Source organism: Pipra filicauda, unplaced genomic scaffold (assembly GCF_003945595.2).
Source record: "Pipra filicauda isolate LSUMZ 115617 unplaced genomic scaffold, ASM394559v2 scaffold2_size9829703_pilon, whole genome shotgun sequence".
NCBI lineage: Eukaryota > Metazoa > Chordata > Aves > Passeriformes > Pipridae > Pipra > Pipra filicauda.
Genome location: NW_024104421.1, coordinates 4365860 through 4388694, shown reverse-complemented (window position 1 = coordinate 4388694; position 22835 = coordinate 4365860). Strand labels below are relative to the sequence as shown.

At 46.1% G+C, this 22835-nt stretch overlaps 1 protein-coding gene across 4 annotated transcripts in view; it reads right to left on the bottom strand.

Annotated features, from left to right (window-relative positions):
• WASHC1 (WASH complex subunit 1) overlaps positions 1–22835 on the bottom strand; it is a 44642-nt gene that overhangs the window by 1213 nt on the left and 20594 nt on the right. For all 4 annotated transcript variants that reach the window (XM_027726579.2, XM_027726582.2, XM_039383158.1 and 1 more), the window contains 8 exons: positions 10345–10456; positions 9506–9652; positions 4481–4617; positions 3448–3583; positions 1975–2179; positions 1534–1698; positions 1161–1319; positions 474–542 (listed from right to left, as the gene is read on the bottom strand). In XM_027726579.2, the coding sequence (XP_027582380.1) occupies positions 474–542; positions 1161–1319; positions 1534–1698; positions 1975–2179; positions 3448–3583; positions 4481–4617; positions 9506–9652; positions 10345–10456 (1130 nt within the window). The remainder of the gene's footprint in view (positions 1–473; positions 543–1160; positions 1320–1533; positions 1699–1974; positions 2180–3447; positions 3584–4480; positions 4618–9505; positions 9653–10344; positions 10457–22835) is intronic.

The window sequence follows — 22835 nt, the reverse complement described above, 5'->3', positions numbered from 1 at the left end:
TAGAGAACACAGACTCAGCAAAGGGGAGGGGGAAAGCCATGCTCCCAGCACCCAGGTAAGCAGAGCTGCCAACACGTTCAGTGCTACCACAGTCCTGTGCCAAGGGCTCGTTTAAGTACAGCTCCACCTGAGCAAGTCCCTGCTGTTCTCTGCCCAGCACTGAGGCATGGTCTGGCCCTAAATGCCCCTGGCTGGGCAACTCAGGTGCCCCCATGGGTGAGGGGTCCAGGTAGCTTTCAGAGTTCATCCTCTGACTGAGACACACAACCTCCTCCAGTGCCTCCAGCTGGACTTGAGGTGGAGATTCCTCTGCTCACCCTCTCTAAAGACACTCCCAGTCACACTGTGGTACACTTGCCAGGGAAAGTCTCTCTGTTCCTGTTTCTAGAGCTGTGGCTGACACAACTGAGGTGCCAGGAAACATTCTCCCTCTTTCCTAGGGGGAAGGAGCAGCCCACCCTGCAGGACAGTACCTTTGCGCCTCAGCACCAGTTTATTGAAGAGGTCTGACATCAAATCTCCACCTTGTCCCGTAGCTCTCACTGAAACAGGAGAATAAGTCAGTCAAGAAACACTAGTCTGAACCAAGCACTATGGCAAAAGCATTCCCCTGCAATCCTACCTTCAGATTAAAGAAAAAAAAAACCCAAATCTCTATTCTTGTATCACACTCCAAAACTATAGCCCAGTTTCAGGTCAGGAGAACACTAGGCACTGCAGGGTAATGGCATCTTCTGGGGAAATCCAAGAGTGGAATTCCTTGAGGGGCTGTGCATTTGCAGTCTCATTCTGCCAAACCAGCTCCATCACTCCCCTCCCAGCCACCTCAGCCAAGGTGCTCAGACTGATTCAGCCTTGCCCCTCTTGGCCCTGGGGTTTCATTTGTGTGCCTGCTCCCATGCAGCACACGGGAAACTTTTACATGTGTCCTGAGACAGAGCGTGCCTCTGTCAAGAACATGGATGCCCTGGCAGATGGGGTTCAGTGAGTTCACAGACTGGGAAACACCTGAGACCTAAACAGGCCTGTGAGGAGAGAGAATCCCTTTCTGCTCTCTAAGTTCACTGTGCTCCTGACTTGCCCTCCTGCCCCCAGACCCACACCTCCCCAGCCTGGGGCAGAGAGCAAGGAAGAGCAGTTCTGCTGAAGGGCCTCAGCACCTTGTTCCTGTTCCTTCTGTTTCTTTTTCTCCAGCTTCCTCTCCTTGACACTGCGGAGGTTGGCCTTCCCAATGCCACCGGCCTGGCGGATGGACTCCAGGAGACTGGCACGCCCAGTAGACGGGTTCACCACCTCCTTTGGGGCTCCCTGGACAGAAGCTGCAGAGACAGGAAGGACAGGCAGCACACATGGGTCAGTGCATCAGCTACAGGCCCAGCCAAATTCCAATGGAAAGGGCTACTCCAATACCCTGCCAGCCTCCCCACTCTACTGGAAGGCTGGGAAGGCACAGGAAACCACCCAAGGACACAGGCTGAAGCCAAGGAGTCAGAGTCAGACGGGGCTGAAGCTGTGGAGATGCCTAGCCCTTACCTGCAGGCACTGTGTTGCTGCTCTCCTCGTTTGCTGTCCGGGCTGGCTCCGAGGGGGCCGTGGGCTGGGGCAGGGGTGGCGGAGGAGGCACAGTGGTTGGCACAACAGGAGGCGGTGGGGGAGGCGGAGGGGGAGGAGGTGGCAATAGTTCAGCATCTTGAAGATCTGAAAGATGAAAGAAGTTGTATCTGAAGGATCCCAGAGAATGGCACACTGTGGTCCCTCCTCCCAAGCCATGCAGAAGGTGAGGGAGGTAAGGGGCCTAAAGTCAGGCCAGCGCCTGAGCCAGCTGCAGCTTTCACTCAGTCCTAAGCACAAGCCAAAGGTACCTCCAACATCCATCTTAAAATCTCTACCAAGGGACTTTCTGCTTCATCTCCATCTTCTAGCAATCCCTGCCTTCCTCCTTCACAGGGTCCTGGGATCAGGGATTGGAAATACCTGGTTGCAAAGGCTCCACCAACTCAGTGTTGAAGGTGGGCAGCTCTGGAATAGCACTGCTGGGGGCAGACGGTGCAATGCCGGGGCCCAGGTCAGCGCTGTACATGAGATCTGCAGCGATGCCAGGCAGGTCTGGCAGGTAGGATGGCACATCAATCTCAGGGACCTGGCCCAGATCTGGCACGTAGAAGTAATTTTCAGCTACCTAAAAGAAACCCAGACCAGCAAGATAAGGCAGTGACTATGCACTTGCAGCAAACAGGGGCACTGCAGGGAACACTCTAGGTGGCAGTCAGAGCTGAACTTGTGTACCCTGGTACAGTGGCCACTCATCAGCTACCCCTGCAACTCTGTGCTCAGAGGCTACCTCCTGCAGACCAGGCCTGAAAAAGGCAGGCTGCAGGAGGAGGAAGTGAGGAACTCTTCCTAATTTCTTGCAAATGGACTCTCTTCTTCTCTGAAGGCTTCATGCACTAACTGTTGCAGTCAACATAAGACAGTCCCTCTCCTCCAGAAGAGGATGGAACCTGAACCATTTGAGATTAGGATGCAGGAGAGAAGCCCAACCAATTGGTTAGATGGGCTTGGTCTTCTGTTTAACACAGGGAACACAGTAGTGAGGTGCACTGTGAATAAAGGATTTATTCACTATATACACTATCTCCTCCAGTCCAACATGATGAGCAAATGGCTCCTAGGCTCCTTTTCCCAGTTCCAAACCACACATTCAACCACATACCAGCAAAGCTGGTGTGTCAGAAAGTGCCTGACACACTAACCAAGCTGAGTTTCCTATGGGAACAATTGAAGTAAACTTTTTGTTCTGGTCCTTTTTGGTCAAGGAGTAATAATACAAATTTACCAGCAAATAATACAAAATACCAGCAAAGCTGGTATGTCCCAGGTATGGCCTCAACCAAGTGTCAGGTAGAAGATCAGTCACATGTTTGAGCAACTGGGTGGGTGTCTGCACTGAGCACAAGCCCGCTGCTCAGTCTGGCTGGCCCTTCTGTTTGCACCAGCATGCACTCCTTCCCAGCAGGAATGATGGGGATCAGACCTCCCACCAGGGACCTGCTAGCAGTGGCACCTCACCCTCAGACTCCTCATGAGGCTCAGGAGTTAGCACAAGGGGGCTGATCAAGTGATAGATCCTCCAAACTCCCCTACAGACCTGAGGTCTCATGACAAGGTGAACTAGTGTCACATCACTCTTCTCACACCACTCAGCAAAGGATTGAGCACAGAGAGAAATGCCTGCCAAGTCTGAGGGTTTTGTCTTGTACCAAACTCATACCAGGACCTCAAGCACAAAACCAAGCAAGGTCCTTCTGGTAAGTGAGGTACTCTGCAGCCCCATGAGGGGCCATTCTCTCCTACCTGCCCTCCACCCTACAGAAGCCCTCTCTTCTCAGAGAGCTGAGCACAACCCTCTGAAGTGAAAGCAGCTGCATCACCACAGCTGCATCTCACCTGTCGGTCCAGCTGTCCCCTTTTGGTGATGGAGAGAGGAGCATCAAAGAGCTTCTCTTCTGTCTCTGTTTCCAGAGCCACATGGGTCTTGGTCACTGCTCCAGCCAGAGGATCCAGGAAAACATACTTCTTGTACCTAAGAGTAGAGGACATGTATTTTAGTGATACTACCTCGAGAGCCAAGGCCAGAAGAAAGTGTACGCAAGAAGGCCTGACTTCATTCAAAAAGGTTGGGCCTTCCAGTTTCCTTCTTTTAGCCACATTTTCCAGCCCTTCCCCTTCACAACCAGGAAGCGATCAGCTCCCCACCCTGCCAGTGCAGCCTCACAATCACCCTAAAGCAAACCCCACTGCAGTGCCACCATTGCCAAGCTCTCCCTTTTCCACCACCCAGCCTGAACCATCCCACAGCCTGCAGCAGGACACCAGTGACTTGTCACTCAAGGTCCAGGAGGAAAGACAAAAAGGGAAAATGATCCAGGGCTCAGGAGAAGAAAGAGAAGATCCAGCAGCTGAAATCTCTAAAAGGGCTTAAAGAAGCTCTTCAATATGGGCAGAAGGAGGAACCATAAGGGAAAGCCCAATAATGGAAAAGGGAACTGCAGTGAGGGAGGTGGTGGAGACATTGAAACAGTGAGGGCAGTCAAGTGATGCTGCAAGGAATCATCAGGAGGAGAAGCAGTACCTAGGCTGGCACAGAGCAGAGTGACAGCACATCTCAAGGCTGGAGAGAAATTACAGGGGAACAATAGGAAAAACTAAGCTGGGGACACGAAGTGCAAAACTGGGTTGAATGCAGATGAGTAGAAGATCAGGTGCAGATAAAACAACTCCCTCCACCCAAGGGAAAGAATGGGGAAGAAAGGGTTCCTAGCTGGAAGCGGGTGCAGATGTAGCAAACCTTGTCCTATCAGGAGCCTGATATGTAACACCCCCAGGAAAGCAAGCGGTTACTGCTACCCCTGGGGAAGGGAAAGCTCCTCTGAGGACAAGCAGGGGCAGGTGAGCAGCACAGCACTGCTCCAGCTCTCACAGGTTCTCGGTGGTATTGAAGAGTAGCAGGGAGCTGAGGGAGCTGATGTTCCTGGGAAGGCTGCCAAGGCCTTCTTCTGCATCATCCTCCTGGTGAATTTTGGTGCTCACGCACACGGGGAAATACTTGAGCTTTTCCTGCAAGAAAACAGATAACAGGTAGTAAGACACTAAAACCATGGCTGCTGAGGTAGCTCTCCCCAGCCACCACAACCCACACTGCTGGCTGCACAGTACAGTCTGGGAACCCTACTGCTTCCTCTCTACCTCCCTTTGAGGAAGGAAACACATGGACAACATTGCAACCCCACATTCATCACAAATCTTGGCAGTTCAGACTCATGGCATGTGCTTTTGGTGCCATGGATGGGTCATATCGAACACGTGTTGCTGCGGCAAGGACCCACCAAGATAAAGCCACCACTCAGGCTCTATAGTCAGAGGCAGGGATCAAGCACAACAGTCTAAAAGGCGTTTGTTACAGTGTCTCCAACTGCTACACATTTTCATGCAGGCAGAGTCCCCCAAACATCTCTATTACCTCCCCTCTGCTGCCTTCAGTTGATGTTTTAAGAGCTGTGATCCCACTGTTGGGGTATGCAGGGAAGGCAAAGGAAAAAGAGGTTAGGAAAAAACAGAGTGCCTGCACTAGGCAAGAGATCAGGCAGAAAAGAGTGTGCAGGGTGGAACGTGTGCCAGATGGTTTTGCAAAGCCTGAGGGATTTGGAGGAGTTTTCAACTCTAATGAACTGAAATCTCCTCTCTCTCGGTTCTAAAACTTCATGCATAATATATATAGAACTCCCTTTAGAAAAGGACTTATTACATCTGAACTGCCTGACTTTTATAGAGCACAGGAATTGCCATCCCACATCAGACCAGTGTTTCAGCTGGCACGGCAGTGCCCACTGCCACATGCTCCGGGGGATGAAGTTCAGCACCCACAGCACTCTTCACTCTAGTGGGAGGAAAGGCCTCAGTTCCTGAACCCAGAGACAGTTTGGGAGGGGAAAACCCACCACCTCAGACCCCTTCACGCCCCTGAGCCCCCTTACAACTTCTGCTTTCTTCACAAACTAGGGCAAGCAGCAGCCTGGCAGCCGCGAGGCAGTAAGTGTTCATATCAGGAGAAACCAGAGCAGTTTGTCAGGTTAAATAACTGGCCACACTTGTGGTTTCCTTCACCAGAAGATGACCACTTCGAATACTGCCCACAGCTTCCTACAGCCTCACTACTTCCAGCATCTCTGCAGCATCCCATTCTCTGTATCATCTCTCCTTGTATTTGTATGGGGGAAATGGAGACCACCATTGGTTCAGTTTTAAGACCACATCTCAGTGACACAAGCAGTTTGTCCTGTTCGAAATTTCAGTCTTGGATCTGGTAGCCAGAAATCCTAAGAAATGGCTTAGTCATAGCTCAGTTAATCCACTAGGAGTTTCTATGATGCTCTGAGTCTATAAAATGCTATAAGACCTGGGAGATTTTGATCTAATTCACGTTCCAACTTGTGAAAAATACACTGAAATGAACATCTTGTATTTTTTTTTTCAGAAGTAGGCAAAAATATACAAATTCTTATTTAGAGACCGTAGAAGCAGACACTCAAAAATAAAAGTTCTTTTGATCATTAATATTCATTTCCCAATATTTAATTTTTTAAGCATGAGGGAGTACTGACTTTTTTGCTAGAACTGTTCAGACACACTCAGCCCTAAAGTTATATATATTTTTTTAATTCTCTCTTTGTAGATTTCAGTTAGCACTGGAAGACTGTGCATCACTTTAAGGGCATAGTGAGAAACCAACCATTACCCACATTTACTTATAAGCCTCATCTAAGGCAGTTATAAAAGCACTAAGCATGAGTATTACTCTGAAACTTTTAATTTAAATGCCATCAAAGTGCTAGTCTTATTCGAGTACCTAGATCTGTTTTGAAATTTGGAACAGTTACACACTGTCAATAATATCCCACATCTGTAAATTCCAGAAGTTAACATGCCATTTAAAAAGTAGTTTTCTTATAGGAAGATTAAAGCCTTAAGCCAAAGTTCAGCAGCCTTGACATACTGAAGTCTTGAGGGATGCTTGAATGCTCAAACACCCCAGCCTGGAGTTTGGTAACTGGCAGGATCACACTCCCAAGGACACTGCATTTTTAGGCATTTTTCTTCATAAGAACCTACAGTTAAAAATACATAAAGTCACCCTGGTTCTGAAGTTTAATTAAGCACACGGTATTACAAAGGGAATTGGTGTGATACACCACAAATCCCACTCTCCCATACCAAGGGAGTGCTTAGGCTATCTGGAAAAGCACTTCAAGATAAGCAAGTGGCAAAAACCTGGTTTAGCCTCCCCATGCCTATGGTGGGCTCTGAGAGAGGCAGAATTCCCAAGGACATGCCAAGTTACTGACATTTTTGAAGCCTAGCAAGGTTACTCCAGCAACAGACTGTAACTTTTGCTTGTACCTCTTCTGAAGTCCAGGCAGACCATGTCTCCCACCCCATTTTTCAGTCTCCCAAGGGGCACTTGCAGCACCCATACACCCTGCAAAGGCAGGGCACAGAGCCTGGGAAGCTCCACAGGGCTGCAGCCAGCTCCCTGCTGAGCCCTGCCCAGCTGCTACCACAGCAATGTGCAAAGCAAGTGGCTTTCCAGGCTTACCACAAGGACTGTGTTTCTGGCACTCTAATCCATTAGTCCTTACCTTACCAACCTAAACAGTGTCCACTCAATGACTGAGTTTTCACTTGCTTGGGGTGGAGGGGGAAAGAAGAAATTCCAAGGGGGGAACCATTTTCAAATAAACTGCAGAACCACACAGATTTCCAGCTCAGCTGCTTTCCCTCCTGAGCACAAACCCTAAATGCTGAGCACAGGCTGCCACCACTTACTCTCAAACCGACAGGAGCAGAGTTTGCTTTCCTGGTGGGGCATGTGTGAGTGGAGTTAGAGAAGGCCACTGTGACTGCTCCCAGCAAAGAGGCCCTCATTAGAAGTGAAAACAGGCAGTGAGCCTCTGCTGAAAGCTCTAAATAATTGAGGAGGGCATAAATGCAAACATTAGACTTCTCCCTGCCACATTTCATTACTGCAAGGCACATCGGGCTCCGTGCTCAGCTATGGCTGAGAAGGGTCTGTCCCACTGGAGCACGGTCAGAGCTCGGCCGCACCAAACACCGCTCAACACACCAACTGCTCCTGGTGCAGGGCCCTCCATCATTCACCAGCTGGAAGCATCCCCCCATCCCACAGAAGACACGAAGGAGCTTATGTGTGTGAGCCTGACAAGAGTGACCAGACTCCTGCGTGATGCAGGGTCAGCAAAGCCAGAGGAAAATCAACAGCCACACAGGACGATCAAAAGATGGGTCACAGGAGAGGAACAACAAACACAAACATCCCCCAGGGCCTGAAACAAAGTCCCTGTGGGGATGGCAGCCTTAGTCACAAAGGGCAGAACATGGCAAAGGTATGGGACCAGGAAGAGGTGGCATTGCAGGCAGATGGCTGTGGGGAAAGGCTTGCACAGCCTGCTGGAGCCAGCAGGCCAGTTGAACGGGCATACCATTGGCTCTCTGCAGGACACCGCTTTCTACCAGCTGAAGCTCTTCTCAATTCCCCTCCTGTCTGAGGGGCTATACATTGGCACCAGCCCTTCAGGGCAGGGACATATCTCCCTGTCTGCTCACTGCTCACTGCCTACCTCTGCCCCCCCCACGCTCCGATGGGACAGGGCCACCAGCCAGACAGCACCACTAATTGGCCTCCCAAAGGCTGGCAGCAGGTCCCATGCAGCTCTGCCCTGCCCTACTGCCAGGAGCCGAAGGGACCCTGCTCGAGGTTGCCAGCTGTCCAGTCAGCCAGCAGCCCTGCTTCCTTGGCCTGGCTGAAATATTCATAACTACCTCACTGTGTGAGGCCTCAACGCCATTAACACTCAGGAAAGTTTAGCATGATAAATTATTCAGTAGCAGCTTTATTTTTGGGCCAAGTCACACATGGATTAGGAAGGAAGTCTCTTTAGGGGTGGAAAGCAGGGAAGTTGTCAAGTTGATCCCTTAACCTGCCTGGAACAGCACATTTGCTACTCCTGACAGAGCACATACACATCAACTTTTAAACTTTAAGCACGTTAACTTTTCCTCCTGTCCTTCCAACCCAGGGATGTTGACCCAAATTGTTGAAGAATCCTTTGGTAGCACTTCCTGTCAAACCCATTGCTTCTCAGACCTCTCTAAAACCTCCCCTCTCTGCCACTCAATCCACAGGTTCAAAGGGAACTCAAAAGTTCAGAACCTCCTTCAATGCCACCAGCTGCAGGCATCTGTGCTATGGGCACATCTGGAAGCCCCAACTGGGCTGAGAGATTCAGCCCCTCTGAAGGGCTTGAAACCTACAACAGATGAGCTACATCTATTGTATGTAGGCAAAGGAAAAGCAAAGCACAAACTAAAGAAGCAGCAAAATGATCTTCCCTCCTCCCCAAGATGTACAACTTTGCTGGGAACCAGGAAGGGACAATACCCAAGTGCAACAATTTCCAATGCTCTAATGAGGGACTTCTTTTTCTCCTGACACACTCATAATCTTTCTTATCTTTCCCCTCTCGCCATCACTTACATCAGAGCCTTCAGAAACTACTTTCTAAACAGCTATGACCCTGATCCCAGATATACACAGTCGAAGGATTAAGCCCAGGCAGCAGCACCCACCAACAATTGCTGCAGAAAAGAGCATTTCAGGAAATGGAACTGCTCCAGAGAGTTGGCAGCTGACAGACACCCAGAGCATTCAACCACCCAGACAAGGTCTTGTACTGACACAGCCCTCTCAAACTGGCATCTCCACAAGCTTCCCAGTCTAATCTCACATCCTTTCATTGACAGACCAAATGAAAATATGTTCTGCTCCCAGCCCATATCCCAAAGCCTTGATCCACTTTGTCAAAGAGACTAACAGCCTCCCAGCTTCTTTTTGCTTGTTCGTGCCAAGGTCTGTTCCCCTCCCCCTTACCTGCAGAGCTTTCTCATCCAGCATTCGATGTTTGCTCTGAATCTTGTGCCTTGGCCCTTTCTGTTTAGCTGGGTCTTCTGCACCAGCAAAAATTGAACTGTACTCCTGCAGCCGTTCAGGGGCTGGGTACTTGGCACTGGAAAATACCTGTGAAGAAACAAGGAGGGACTGAAACAACCCAACAGTTGGGAAATTCTACAACACAGAAACACATGGAATGGAGTGACCACCCCATCTGTGCTGCCAATGGGAATGGACAGTCTTGGAGACAGCAAGCTCCTAACAGTTATGTGCATTGACTGCCACTTCTGAAACTGGAAGTGCCAGAACCTCTCTATAAAAGTTAAAGGAGATCATTGGCAAAAATGCTTCCACTGGCAGGAAAGGAGTTGGAAATACTGTATAAAATGGAGCAAAAATGGTGAAAGGAGGATTTTCACCAGTTTTACATGGCTTAATGGGATTAAGATGCACTAAGGGGAGGCTCTCTAACAGCAGCTTTCATTCAAATAGCCAAACTGCCTATGAGTCTGAAGTGCGAGGGCGTTGGGCTTGCTCAGCACACGCCTTTCATCTTTCTCAGGAGGTAGCTGGGACAGAAACCTATAAAGGCCCCATAAAGCCTGGGGCTGTGTGGCTCATGGGTCTAAAAATCATCAGTTGGCCAAGTCAGGAATGGGATTCTCATCACAACCCTGCTCAGCAGCAAGGCATGGAGTGGTGAGTGAGCAGCAGCTGTGGTGGCTGAGCACCCTTTCTTCACCAGAGCTTACATCAGGGGTACAGAGAGAAGGTGGAGGGAAGAAAGGAAACAATGCAGCCTTCACTGAAGTCACTACCTTAATAGCCTTTTTGCTGCCCTTTATCTTCTCAATCTTCGCTTGGGCGAGTGTGACTCTCTCACCAATTGCCTGAAGCTGTGCCCGGCTGGCCTCTACCCGCTGAGAGATCCTAAGAAGCAAGCACATTTCCTAGGATGAAGAATCCAGAATCAGCGATTTTTAGGCAACAGTCAGTGCCCAGACCCTCAGAGAAGGATGCAAGTCTCAGTAGACTGGGTTGTTTCAAAGGGCAAAACAAAGTGCTGGTTGAGACACACTCATCTCCATCCCACTGAGAGCTTTATGTACTCCAACATGACATGAAGTAGGACTAGTCCGTGACTCACAGCACAATGTTCCTGAGGCTGTTTAAGGCACAGAAAGATGGAAAAATGCAGCTTTTTTGCCAATGCCAGAGGGCCACAAGCCTCTCTGCAGGTACTGCTGACGAGAAAGCCACAGCCAGTTATCAACTGCCAACATATTTTTAATAAAAATGACTTGTCACAAGTGAAAGGCAACACATGTTAATGAGCAGAGTTCAGGACTCACATGGCTTATACTGTCCTCTCCTGTACCAGCAGATCGTTACACAACTTTGTCTATGTTGCTTAGCAGTTTTGTGATTTGGTTTCCACATCAGTTAAACAAGATTAGGTCCTCATTTGGAGAAATGAAGCACGATAATGTGCATCATTTTTGCATGACTAGATGTGCTGGTTTTGGTTGGGGTAGAGTTAATTTCCTTCATAGTAGCTGGTATAGGCTTGCGTTTTGGATTTGTACTGGAAACACTGTTGATAACTCAGGGATGTTTTGGTTATTGCTGAGCAGGGCTTGCATAGAGCAAAGGCCTTTTCTGCCTCTCACCCCACCCCACCAGCGAGTGGGCTGGGGGTGCACAAGGAGTTGGGAGGGGATACAGCCAGGACAACTGATCCTGACTGACCCAAGGGATATTCCATTCCATATGGAATCATGCTCAGCATATAGACTAGGGGGAAAGTTGGCTGGGGGCCACTGCTCAGGGCCTGTCTGGGCTTCGGTCAGTTGGTGGTGAGCAATTGTTTTTCATTCTCATCACTTGTCTTTCTTGGGGTTTATTTCTCTTCCTTTTATGTTATTTTCCTTCTCATTACAGTATTATTATCATAATATTTTATTTCCATAAACTGTTCTTATCCAACCCATGAATTTTCTCACTTTTACCTTCCAGTTCTCCATCCCCCCCAGCCTGCTGGGGGCAGGGTGAGCAAGGGGCAGTGTGGTGCTTCGTTGCAGGCTGGGGATAAACCATGACACTAGATCAGCATCAAAATGCTTTGGGACTGAGGTGAAAAGCACTCTGTGGCAACAGGGGAGAGCAGACACTGTTTAAATACCTCTGTGTTCACCACGTGGACATATTCCTTTCCCACAAAGCCTACAGTAGACACCCTGCAGCCAGGGGCACAGCCAAAACTGCCTGCATGTCACGCACAGTGGCTGCCATGCTGCAGGAACTGTCACACAGGTTCAGCTAGAGGTTAGGAGGGACAGTGGGAGCAGACATCAGCTACAGGAAACTACGCAGTCACCCTCTCAGAAGAGATCTTCCTTCCCCATGCACGACCAGCAGGTTCTCCCTAGCTTCAAGCTCAGAAGCTGAAAAGTGTTCTGAACATTCACCTCTCCAATGAAACCAGCAAAGAGTACTTTTATGGCTATACAACCCATTAGGAGAGAGAGCACTCCACCCGTGTTTTGTAGCAATGAGTTCCATCAGACCGTTCTGTGCCTGTAAAAATCAATCTCAAGTACTGTCTTTCAATTTCACCAAAAGTCCCTCTTTGCTTTTGAGAGAGCTCTCACACTTTTTTTCTGCTCTGTCTGTATAAGTCCCTTCAGCAACAAATTTGACATCAGCAGTGATCCATGATTCCCAATTTCAAACTGTATCAAATCCATCTTTTCAAATATTTTCACCCTGTGCAGCACATTCCCTATTACAGTACAGAAATGGACTCACTAAAGCCCCCCACAACGTAGGTAGTGAAAAACAGCCAATACAAACCTGTTTTACTTTGTATCATTCTGAAAGTACCCCACTTCTTTCACTGAACAGTTTTAAGTGTTTCTGTTTGTTATAGCCATGCTCCCCTGTTCCTGGAAGCATGAAAAACCTTCCTTATGCATATGGCAGGATAACACACAGCCTGTTTCCACTTTATTCTGTTTGGAGTAGGAGACGAGCAAAACTGAACCTCATGAGATTCTCCCTCTCAGAATTATTCTCCATTTCTCCATCCTTTTATTTTAAACACAGTCTAACAGCTTGTATTTTGTACCAACACTGAGTACAAATCTGTTCATGATTTTCTTCCCACATCCTCCCTCTGCCTGAGTGGAGTAAGTCCACATCACTTATACACTTGATAGGTTCTCAGAGTAGTTTCTGTTGTTCCTTTCAGTGTGCATTTCCTAGCACCTGTCTGCAGCAAGTTTCATGTGTCATAGGGCTGTCCCACTGCCTGGTTTTGTTCAAGTGTGAGATGCCTCTGAAGTACCTAAGTCTTCCCTAACTGCTCTCCCCAGAACATTTTCCCATCTCACAGCTCGTCTCTCTTCTAGAAGTTTCATAATTGTATTGATTGACACTATTTCCAGTACTGGTCCTGGGGGCATCTGACTATTTTTTCTTCCTTCAAAACTGAAAAAACCCCAGACATTTATTTCTGCTTTGCTGCTCTCCCTCAAATCAATGATGCAATTTTCTTTCTCACCTGTGGTAGACCTCTCTCCTAGAAGAACTCAACAAAGCTTTCCTGAAGCTCCACATAAAAGCAAGGTATCAATTGCCTTTTAGCCAATACCCTGCTGACTCCCAGACACAATTTTCAGGACCTGACAGGGTACATTTTCTCTCCCAGAAGGAAGTGTTAAGCAAGCAGTTATGCAAGCTCAGACCTAGAAACCAGTAAGTGTTCTCCTTCCTTCCACTCCATGAATGTGAGTGGGTCAAATGAGGCAGTGAAATGCTTCCCTTGCTCCCTTTCCTGCCCCACATCATCCCCAGTGCTTCACCAGGTATCAACTTCTTCCTCTCCCTTGCCTCACTCAGTGTTTTGCTAGCTATGAAGAAGCAAAGGAGTTTTTGAGGAATCCCAGTTACACTTACCTTTCGCTCTTAACCCCTCCCACATTTAACTCTCATCCTCCAAAACACCTGTGTAGCAGAGGAACAGTGCCACAACTCCCTTTACAGCCCCACCAAACACAGCAGTGCATTGGTTATTCCAAAGGGCTTCTCAGTGCCAGACTCCTCATCCCTCCTGTAGCACAGACAGCACCATGGGAATAACAGAGAGCAAAGCACCTCTCAGTCCACTGTGCTGCACACACCTTTCTCATTTAAAATTTGCTGGAACCTCTCTTAAAAAGGAAACAGCCCTAAAACCCGGACATGACTGGCAATTACTGTGTCCTAGCTGCAACAGTAATGGTGCATCCATAAGGAAAGAGGGAAGACATCCAGAGTTTCATCCATCCCTACTGCCCACCAAATATGATCAGTAAAAGGGCAGTATCAGGCAGACAGCCCACTCCCAGCACAGGCTGGGGAAGTTGTCCAGTGGCAGCTCAGGTGTTTCAAACCATGACGGCTCTTCCCCAAGGCACTCTGTACTCTCTCCTGTGATCTGCTACTCTAGGATTTGACAGGCCAAATCCCACTGACCTTAGGAGTTCTGCCAAAAACCTTCACCTGAGGTGGTACAGATGCAGGCCCACAACACTGAAGGAATACACATCAGTCTACAGAATTAATTTATTTGTTGCTGAACAAGATAACTTTGAAAATAAATATTAAACCTCCTCAATCCAACTAATCCAAATTCCATCATATCTACAGCCTCCTAGAAGTGCATGACTGTTATGCATGTACAGTTCAAGATACAGCTGCATGTGTTAGTTAAAAGAGACAATATACTGTACTGATACAGAAAAAATACATGGAGAAAAACCCCTTGTGTTCAATCATCCTCCAGTCATTTTAGTATTTCTACTGCTGTGGAAACTGAACTTACTCTACGGGTCAACCAGTGTTTGTAAAGAAAGGAAAGAGAAAAGGAGGGAGGGATGTTGCCAAGGATTTCAGGAGCAAAGTGCTTGAAGCAAGGTGGCATTCGGAGCTCGTCACTGAGCAGTGTTTGGTTGAAGGGCAATTGCACTCAGGACAGCAGGGGTAAGTGTTCATAAAATACCCATTGCTGTCCCTCAGAACCCTTTGCTCAGACAGCCAAAGCCACCATCAGTGTCTGAGCCTACCCCATGCCTAAGTTATTAGTCACTGCTGTGTTATTTTGCTCTCGGTGCTCTCTTCTGCTTGAGAAACGCCTTTAGTTAGATTCAATGTGACTTTGGAGTTGCAAAGAAGCAGGAGGCTACAGCAACAGCCCCCCTCCCCCCCCCCTCCGTTTCATCAGGATGTGCTCCCTTTGGGACAAGTGAACAGGAGGCCTGTGGAAAAAGAATAATCACCTACCTTCAAATCCCGGGCACTGAGCCAAATCAACCCTCCCCTCCCAATGCTTTTCTTTGGGGAAGTAATACATGTGGTAGATTAAATCTATCTAGTGGATTATCTCTTAATCCATACAGACTTTTATTTTTGATCTAAGTAGATATTAAAGCCAATCTTTCAGCTGCTTTGATTCAAGCTTTCACTTTCTCTTGTACCTCTGAAATCTTTTTGCCCTCAAGCCCCCTGCACCTCACCCCCAACTTAGATCTTTTTTCTCCATTCTCCTAAGGCCCTCATCCTGCTGCCTTAAACTTCTCTCCATTTTACAGGCAACTCTCTCCAACACCACAGCAAGTTCCAGGAATATTTCCTCCCAGATCACTGCCCCTCTCATCTGTCCCGCCTGCAGCCACAGAGCAGATGACTTCTTGTTTCCTTATAACTCCTCTGATATATCTCACATTCAGGCAGCTACTGGAAGACCTCCTCTGCTGCATCTGTGTCTACTTGTGGGGTAAAAACTACTGTTCTCTTGCTCCCATAGGAAAAAGATTTGAAGCATTAGGAATCTGACCTCCAGGACACTGAATACTGCCCGACAGTCATCAGCACTGGCAATAATGCTACATTTCTATGCATGTCTCCAAGCACTCCATAATGCCAACAACAACAACAAAAAAGAGATTTTTATCATCTATATTTGCCAGGGATCAGACAGCATCAGAAAGAAGTTTAAAATCAGAGCAGGTTTAAAGACAGGCTGACATATTCCCAGAAAAGTGGCTGAGCAAGACAGAATTCATCTGTAAGGAAGCATCACAGCAACAGGAGACACTTGGCTGTCTATGCTGAGGGTACATGTCACCCAAAAGAGACAGGGATGACAAAACTTGTGAAGTGGGAGAGAGAAGAGGCAAGCTCCACATCAAGGTGAACGAGAAAGGTGAGGCAGCAGAGGCTGGAGTAAACCTCTCTAGAATACCAAAGAACTTCAATTTCATGTCTGAAGCACAAAAGTAAGCGATCAACCAAGGAGAAAGAACATTATGGAGCAGAATGAGAAATGAAGTTGCACAGGAGGATAAGGCAGACGAAGTATTAAATTACTTTTTCCCTTAAATAAGGAAACATCACAGCAAGTCAAGCTTCTGGTCTCCTCCCAGCCCAAGCTCCAGCTCTGAGAGATAGCAGGGGGATGCTTGGCAGTGCTGTTCTAAACTTCAGGGTACATACAGTAAATTTATTCTATTAAATCTTGGCTTTTTGCCTGAAAGTCAAGCTGCCTTTTTTTTCTTTTTTTTTCCCCCCAACAAAGTGTGCTTTTATTAAATTCCTGCCAAACTGCAGGAAGCATGAATAAGAAGGGATGGAGTTTATAGCTTTTGTATTTTATTACATTCCCAGACTCTCCAAGCAGCTGGTGCTGGAGCAGGGTAACAAGGGAAGAAAACAGCGCTGGTTGCCATTTACTGCTCCACAGCACTGGTGTCAAAACTGACATGATATCACTACTGATGAATGAGATACCACTAAAACTCTAGGACAAGTTTCAGTTGCCTTCCAAAAGTCAGGGAAATAGTGTGCATCATCCCATGATGAAAGCAGCAAAGGAAGATGGTGCTGAGGGAGATAAATGTCCACCTTTCATCTCAGGCTTCTGAACTCCCTCCTCACCTGATTCTTTCCTATGACCTCTGTCACTGCTCTCTTCTACTTGTATGCTGAGGAGAAGAACAAAACCTCAAATTTTTCAAGAATCTTCTCTGGGAAAAGGTAATGGGCTTTTATGGCTCCTCAGGCTGCTGTAGTGATGGGAAAACATCAATGCATCAACCCCTGTACCCATAACTCAGGGCTTTGACGCACAATCCCTAGACTGAAGCGGGCCTAGAGATCTTAGCTAGAATATATGAGAGTGCTCAGGCTGGCTAACAAAAGATAATGTTTTATGAGGCACCAGAGTGCTCTCTACAAATGGCCTTACCCCTTACTTCCCACGCACTGTGGTGGGCCAGCTCAGAGTTCATGACTGGCAGTGTAAAAAATGAAATGCAAGAAACCCACTCCCCACTCCCACGCTGTGCCTCTATCCCAGCAGCTGGCAACATCTCAGGATCAAGATGGGGAGAGCAAAGGAAAGGCTGCTAAGACATTTACAGTTTATAGTGATCCAGGGAAGCATTCAAAACCAGCTCACAAAACCAATTCACTTCAAAAGTTTGAAAGGCAAAAAGCAAAAAATGTACACTCTTATAAAAAACCAAACACATTCAACCACTCAAAGAAAGATCAACTTGTTTGCTTTCTGCTCTTCTCTCTCCATATTTAAGCATTTTTAAGGTCTTACTTCATGTCTGAGTAAGTGTAATCAGAAACTGTCATCATACACCATCTCTGACAGAAAGAAATCCCAAGTGAGACAGTGTAATCAACGTTCCTTCCTCCATTAAGGGCTTGGGTATTATACTAATTAATGTTTATCTCACTTTGATTGCTCCTCAAGCCTGATTTGCAGGTGTTTTAGCATTTGCACAGTGCCCTGTTCCTGTGATGCTGAACCGCTTTGCAGACTGGAGGGTGATCAAGGTTGCCAGGTTATCCTCAGCAGGTTCTGGCATATATCACTCTCCACAGGTCATGTTCTCATACAAAAATCATTTCAGTTTGATTTTTTAATCTCTCATTTTGCAAGGCACTCCTGCTACTGTGAGTTAAGTTTATGTAAAACTGGAAACTTAGAATTTTGACCTATCATCACAGCACTCTCCTCCCTCTTCCCCTGCAGCTTGTTCTCTTCCCCAGAAAAGCAGCTTCCCTTTTTCTTCACAAAAAAAAAGGTCACAAACAAGTTCCTCTTTAACCTTCCAGTCTTTTTACTTGCCTCCCACCACTGACTGATCTGAAAGCAGATGTGCTTTCCTTTTTTTAGAAGAAATATGTACTAAAGAAAAAGTCTGTGTATACTAAGCAGAAAGTCAGTGTTTGCAAATAAATTACACAATTAGATCTTCTATTTAAACTACACAGGCTACTTTTGGTAAAACTACTTCTCCATTAATAGTGTTAAGATACATAAACAAAACAGGTTCTACCATCACAGTGACAACTTTTGGGAAAGATTACTTCTAAAAGAAGCAATGGAAAAAAATGGTTCTTTCCCAGTACTGCTGGAGTTTCACAGGTGACCTTTTGAGTTTCCCCACTGGTAGTGGAACTGCTTCCCAGAGCAGCAGCCACAGGAATGGTCTTGAGATAGTAGGCAGCTGATGCTGTAAGTACGGAATCACAGAATAGTTTGGGTTGGAAGAGACCTCTAAGGGCCATCTAGTCCAACCCTCTGCAGAGAGCAGGGACATCGTCAGCTAGATCAAGCTGGTCAGAGCCCTGGCCAGCCTGGCCTTGAATATTCTCAGGGTCAGAGCCTCTACCACCTCTTTGGGCAACCTGTTGTGGTGTTTTACCAGCCTCATCACAGAACATGTACTGCTTATACTTAGTCTGAATCCACCCTATTTTAAGCCAGTACTCCTTGTCCTATCCCAACAGGCCCTGCTAAAAGGTTTGTCCTCATCTTTCTTATAATACCCCTTTAGGTACTGAAAGGCTGCAAAAAGGTCTCCCTGGAGCCTTCTCTTTTCCAGGCCGCACAACCCCAACTCTCTTGGTCTCTCCTCATGGGAGAGGTGTTGTAGTAACTGATACTAGTGGTGTAACTAGTAAAAGTTACTAATAAAGTATAGTAACTGGCTTGTTATCTATACAGTATTCATTCATCCTTGCAAAAATCTCACAAGTATTCACTCACTGAAGCTCAATATTTTGTAGTAATAGCCTTAAGTGTTTGGGGGTTTGTTTACCTTCTTTTTTTTTTTAATCACTTGTGAAAGGAAAGATAATCCTGTTTGGACAGAATTTTACAACTGTCAAAAGTAAATTTTGTTGTCATGTTGCTTGAAGTAATAGATCTTATTTGGTAGATAGCTTGAGAAGGTGTTTTGGCACCTTGTAACCTTAAATTAATCAACTGTGTACACAAATATTAGGCTTTTTTTCCCTCCCATCAAAGCTCTATTCTCAGACTAGCCAAAGATCTTCCTCCCTGTTCCCATTGAAAAGAAAATGCATGTCACTACAAAGAGTCACAGGAAAGATAGGCAGTGGAGAAATGCCCAGGTGACTCTGTTGTGAACTATATCTGGGAGTAGGGAGAGCCAATACCTTTAAAAAGATCTCAGAGTCCTCTCAATCACTGAGTGTGGAATAAACTCCTTCCCAGCCTTCATTTGGGCACCACATTTGATTCTACACCGACAATGTTTTTTGTTACACAGCTCACTCTTGATCAACATTGTGCTCCACATTTCCTATCAGAAGTAGTTACAGGAGATAGATCAGCCTGGATTTAGATGTCTGATCTGTGTCCTCTCCGGGGCAGGGTTGCAAGAGAAATGCATAAGCCACCAGCCAAAAACTGTGTTTCTTCTGAACTTCACCTGAACGTAGCAAGAGCAGGAGGTGAGCACTGACAAGCAGCTGCCCCAGCCCTTTCAGCCTGTGCCCCACTGGAGCCAAAGATGCCTCACTACATCGCCAGGATCATGTGGGAAGAGTGACATTTGCAGAGCCTTCCTCCCCACTGGCAAGGCAATCCACATTGACTCAACACAGCAGAACAAGAGGACAGTCCAATCTGTAGCAGAAGATCAGGAAGCCCCTCTTCATTCCTAGATTTCCCCTGTATCTTCCAAGTGGTTTTAAATCAGTTTTCTTGACCAAGGTAAGTAGTACCCAGTTACACACGTGTGATAAGAACCAATGTAGTGAACATCTCTAGAGTTCTACTACAGGTCTTGCCCTTATGTAAGGTTGAACATACTGGGAAAGCCGAGCTCCCTCTCATTCGTTGGGGTAGAGGTTTTTTTATACCAACACAGCACACAGCACAAATCTGCTCTCAGTCTGTTGATCTTCACTACCAAAACAACCCATTGCCATCAAGAATAAGAATGCTAATCAAAACACACCTGCCTCCAGAGCAGAAAATGATCCCTGGTAATAGGACTCTCTCATGGTTTTCCAAGAAAACCACTGCTGTTCTTTGCATTTAATCAAACATCCTTAGAACTTCATAATTTTTCACCCAAAGATCTCAAAGCGATTTCCAAGTGTTAATTAAGTCTCGGTTGCTTGTGAAACCAAGAGTGGAATCATTTGTCCCCTGCAACAAAAGAAATTCACAGTGCAGGCCCAGCAGATCAGATTTTCAGTCCATACTTCACTAAATTGAACAATTTTGCATTAATTCACAGAAGTTAACACATACCATTCAGTAGTTAATTTTCCACTTTACTGAGCTTAAGATCACCTGTGCAAGTACTTCTGCCTTTTTCAGCACCTCCCCATTGTCAAACCCATCCCACTGCTGCTCTCCAGAATAAACTACAGCCAGCAAGCCCTGACACAAAAACATTGCCCGTTCTCTCACCACCACCACTTCTTTATTGGGATCCATAATATAGCCTCTAACCACATTTAAGACATATGTTTAAAGGTAAAGGCTTTTGCACTGACCTTAAATTTTCTCCACTTCAGAGTAGCTGATGGCAATCACACAAAATTTGACTTGCACACGGTCAGTTGAACCTTTCATTCCCCTTTTCAATAACAGATACTTAAGAGCTAGCATTTACAAGCTAGCGCTCACTCAACGAAATCTGTCTCTGGAAAACTAAAAATCCCTAACTAAAATCTGCCTCTATAAAAACCACCGTCCTGCACAATTGGATGTGCATATTCAGGGGAAGGAAAGCCTAACCAAGAAAAAGGATTTGCTACCATAAAACAGTCTGTTTCATCAGCTGGGAAACCCTCAAAGACAACTACACTTCATTTCTTCTTCTAAGTCTTACTCTCCTTTCTGATTTCCATCACATAATAAAAGGTCTGCCTCTGTGGTCTTCCCTCACTCTGTCCTGACCTATTGAGGTTGTCACCAGATACTTGGTAAATGACCAAACCAGCCTATGAAGCATGACTTGGAGTATCCAGGTAATTTTGTTTTGCACTCAATACCTTGTTTCTGTTCACCATATTTGCTGCAGAGACCCCTGTACTTTCAACAGCTTCTATTTCAACGAAATTTCTTATACTTCCTTCCAGTCTTCCTTCAGTTAGATAATTCTGCCCTTGTGAACATTGATGCCTGCTACTTCTGCTCAGCAATGATCCTCTTCAGCACCCTGTAAGGACTAGTGTCCATTCCCAAGATTCCCCCAAAATTTTGCTACAATTAAAACAAGCCCAAACACATAAGACACACTTTATCAGAAACAGTTATCACCCCTTTGCCATTACAAAACCCCATTGCTAACTTACCTCTTTCCTTTCTCACCTGTGCTTTCAATTTGAACTTCTTCTCATAACAGATACTTCAAAACAGGTCTCCTTCTCTTAAAGGAAATATTTCTTTACATGATTTTTGCAAATGAAGTTTTTTATTTCACAATATTGGCTCTTCAGAAACAGAGGTTGTTTAGTGTTACTTATTCGTTCTCCTACAATCAATTGCAGTCACACTCAAATCTCAAAAGGCACCTTCTGTGATATGCCCATCAACAAGCTAATTTGAGCCTAAGTGCTTCTTCAACAAATTAGAGCAACTCTTTATGACACTTATCCATCTAACACCTTTCCTGAGTGATTACAGCACTTTCTTGAGGGATTTCTAGCTACTCTTTCTCTGAAAACTTTGGCCCACAGACAGAGATGTTCCTAACAGCATCAAAAAGCAGATACCTCTCTGCTTGGCCCGACAGCTGCTCTGTCATTCCAATGAACAGTCTGTGCCACATCAGTGATCAGACATCACCTTTAGTATAGTTCTAGACTCATGATTTCATTTTCCCCACTGTCCTTTTAAAACTCATCTTTCCAACATAGTGATTCACAAATAGTCATTAAGAATGGAAACACTATTTTCACAGTAATACCAGAACAAATTTGTACAGTACACCTTCCCAAACCTCCTTTCCTACCCCAAAACTGCCAGGACAGTAAATTCATAAATTTTAATAGCCTAACCACTCTCCCTCTGACATACTCAAACAGTAAATGTTCTCATGGATCAATGCCTTTAGCAGCAGCTAAACCCCTCATCACAGCTAAAAGTAAGCATGAAGAGTAATGACGGGCATGATTTTGGCTGTGTCCTTATTTGTTCCCCACCCCTAAATCGCCCATGTGCTAGAAAGAACAAAGAAAATCCTGCCTGATGCTCAGCTGGGAGCTTCACACCCTCCCTTCCTAAAAAGAATAGTCAAAAACAGTCTGAGTTTGCTCTGGAATTAACAAAATCCAGGATGTCACTCTCAAAAGTATTGTTGTTGAAGCAAAACCAAACCAACCCAGTCACTGGGACAAATCAACATAGAGAACTGCTCTGTGGAGACCATGAACTTTCTTACTTCTTGGTGCTGAACTACTGGAATGACTGGCATGTTATACATGTCAGAAATAATCAGTAAGGCTATTCCTGCTGTACTACTACAGAGAGGAGCTTTACCTCCTCTTCTAAAAGGAATGTCCTGTTATGCCTCTTAAGCCCAGCAAGCATGTTTTCATATTCAGCTTTGCTGGTCAATCTAAAACAAGAGTCCTAGAAGTAAATTCAAATGCAAATATCTGGTTTTATAATGTATATTAATCCAGAATAAGGATCATGTTCTTGGATAAATTAAGAAAGGAATCCATCTCAGAAGACACTAAATTACCCACCTGGGGTTTCTCTTTAACACATTCTACCATCCAAATCCCTTATCCTGGGCTCCAAAAATAATTTTTATCCTCTCCTCTCCTTAATGGCACAGCATGGTGAATTCCTTCAATAAAATGATTGCTTGGAGAATTTAGATGGAAGAAAAACAGGAACCCCTTCATTAGCATCTGCAAATGGATCTACTGTCTCCAAAAGCGCTGCTCTGTCTTAACTGTCAGTTGCAGTTACACCCAA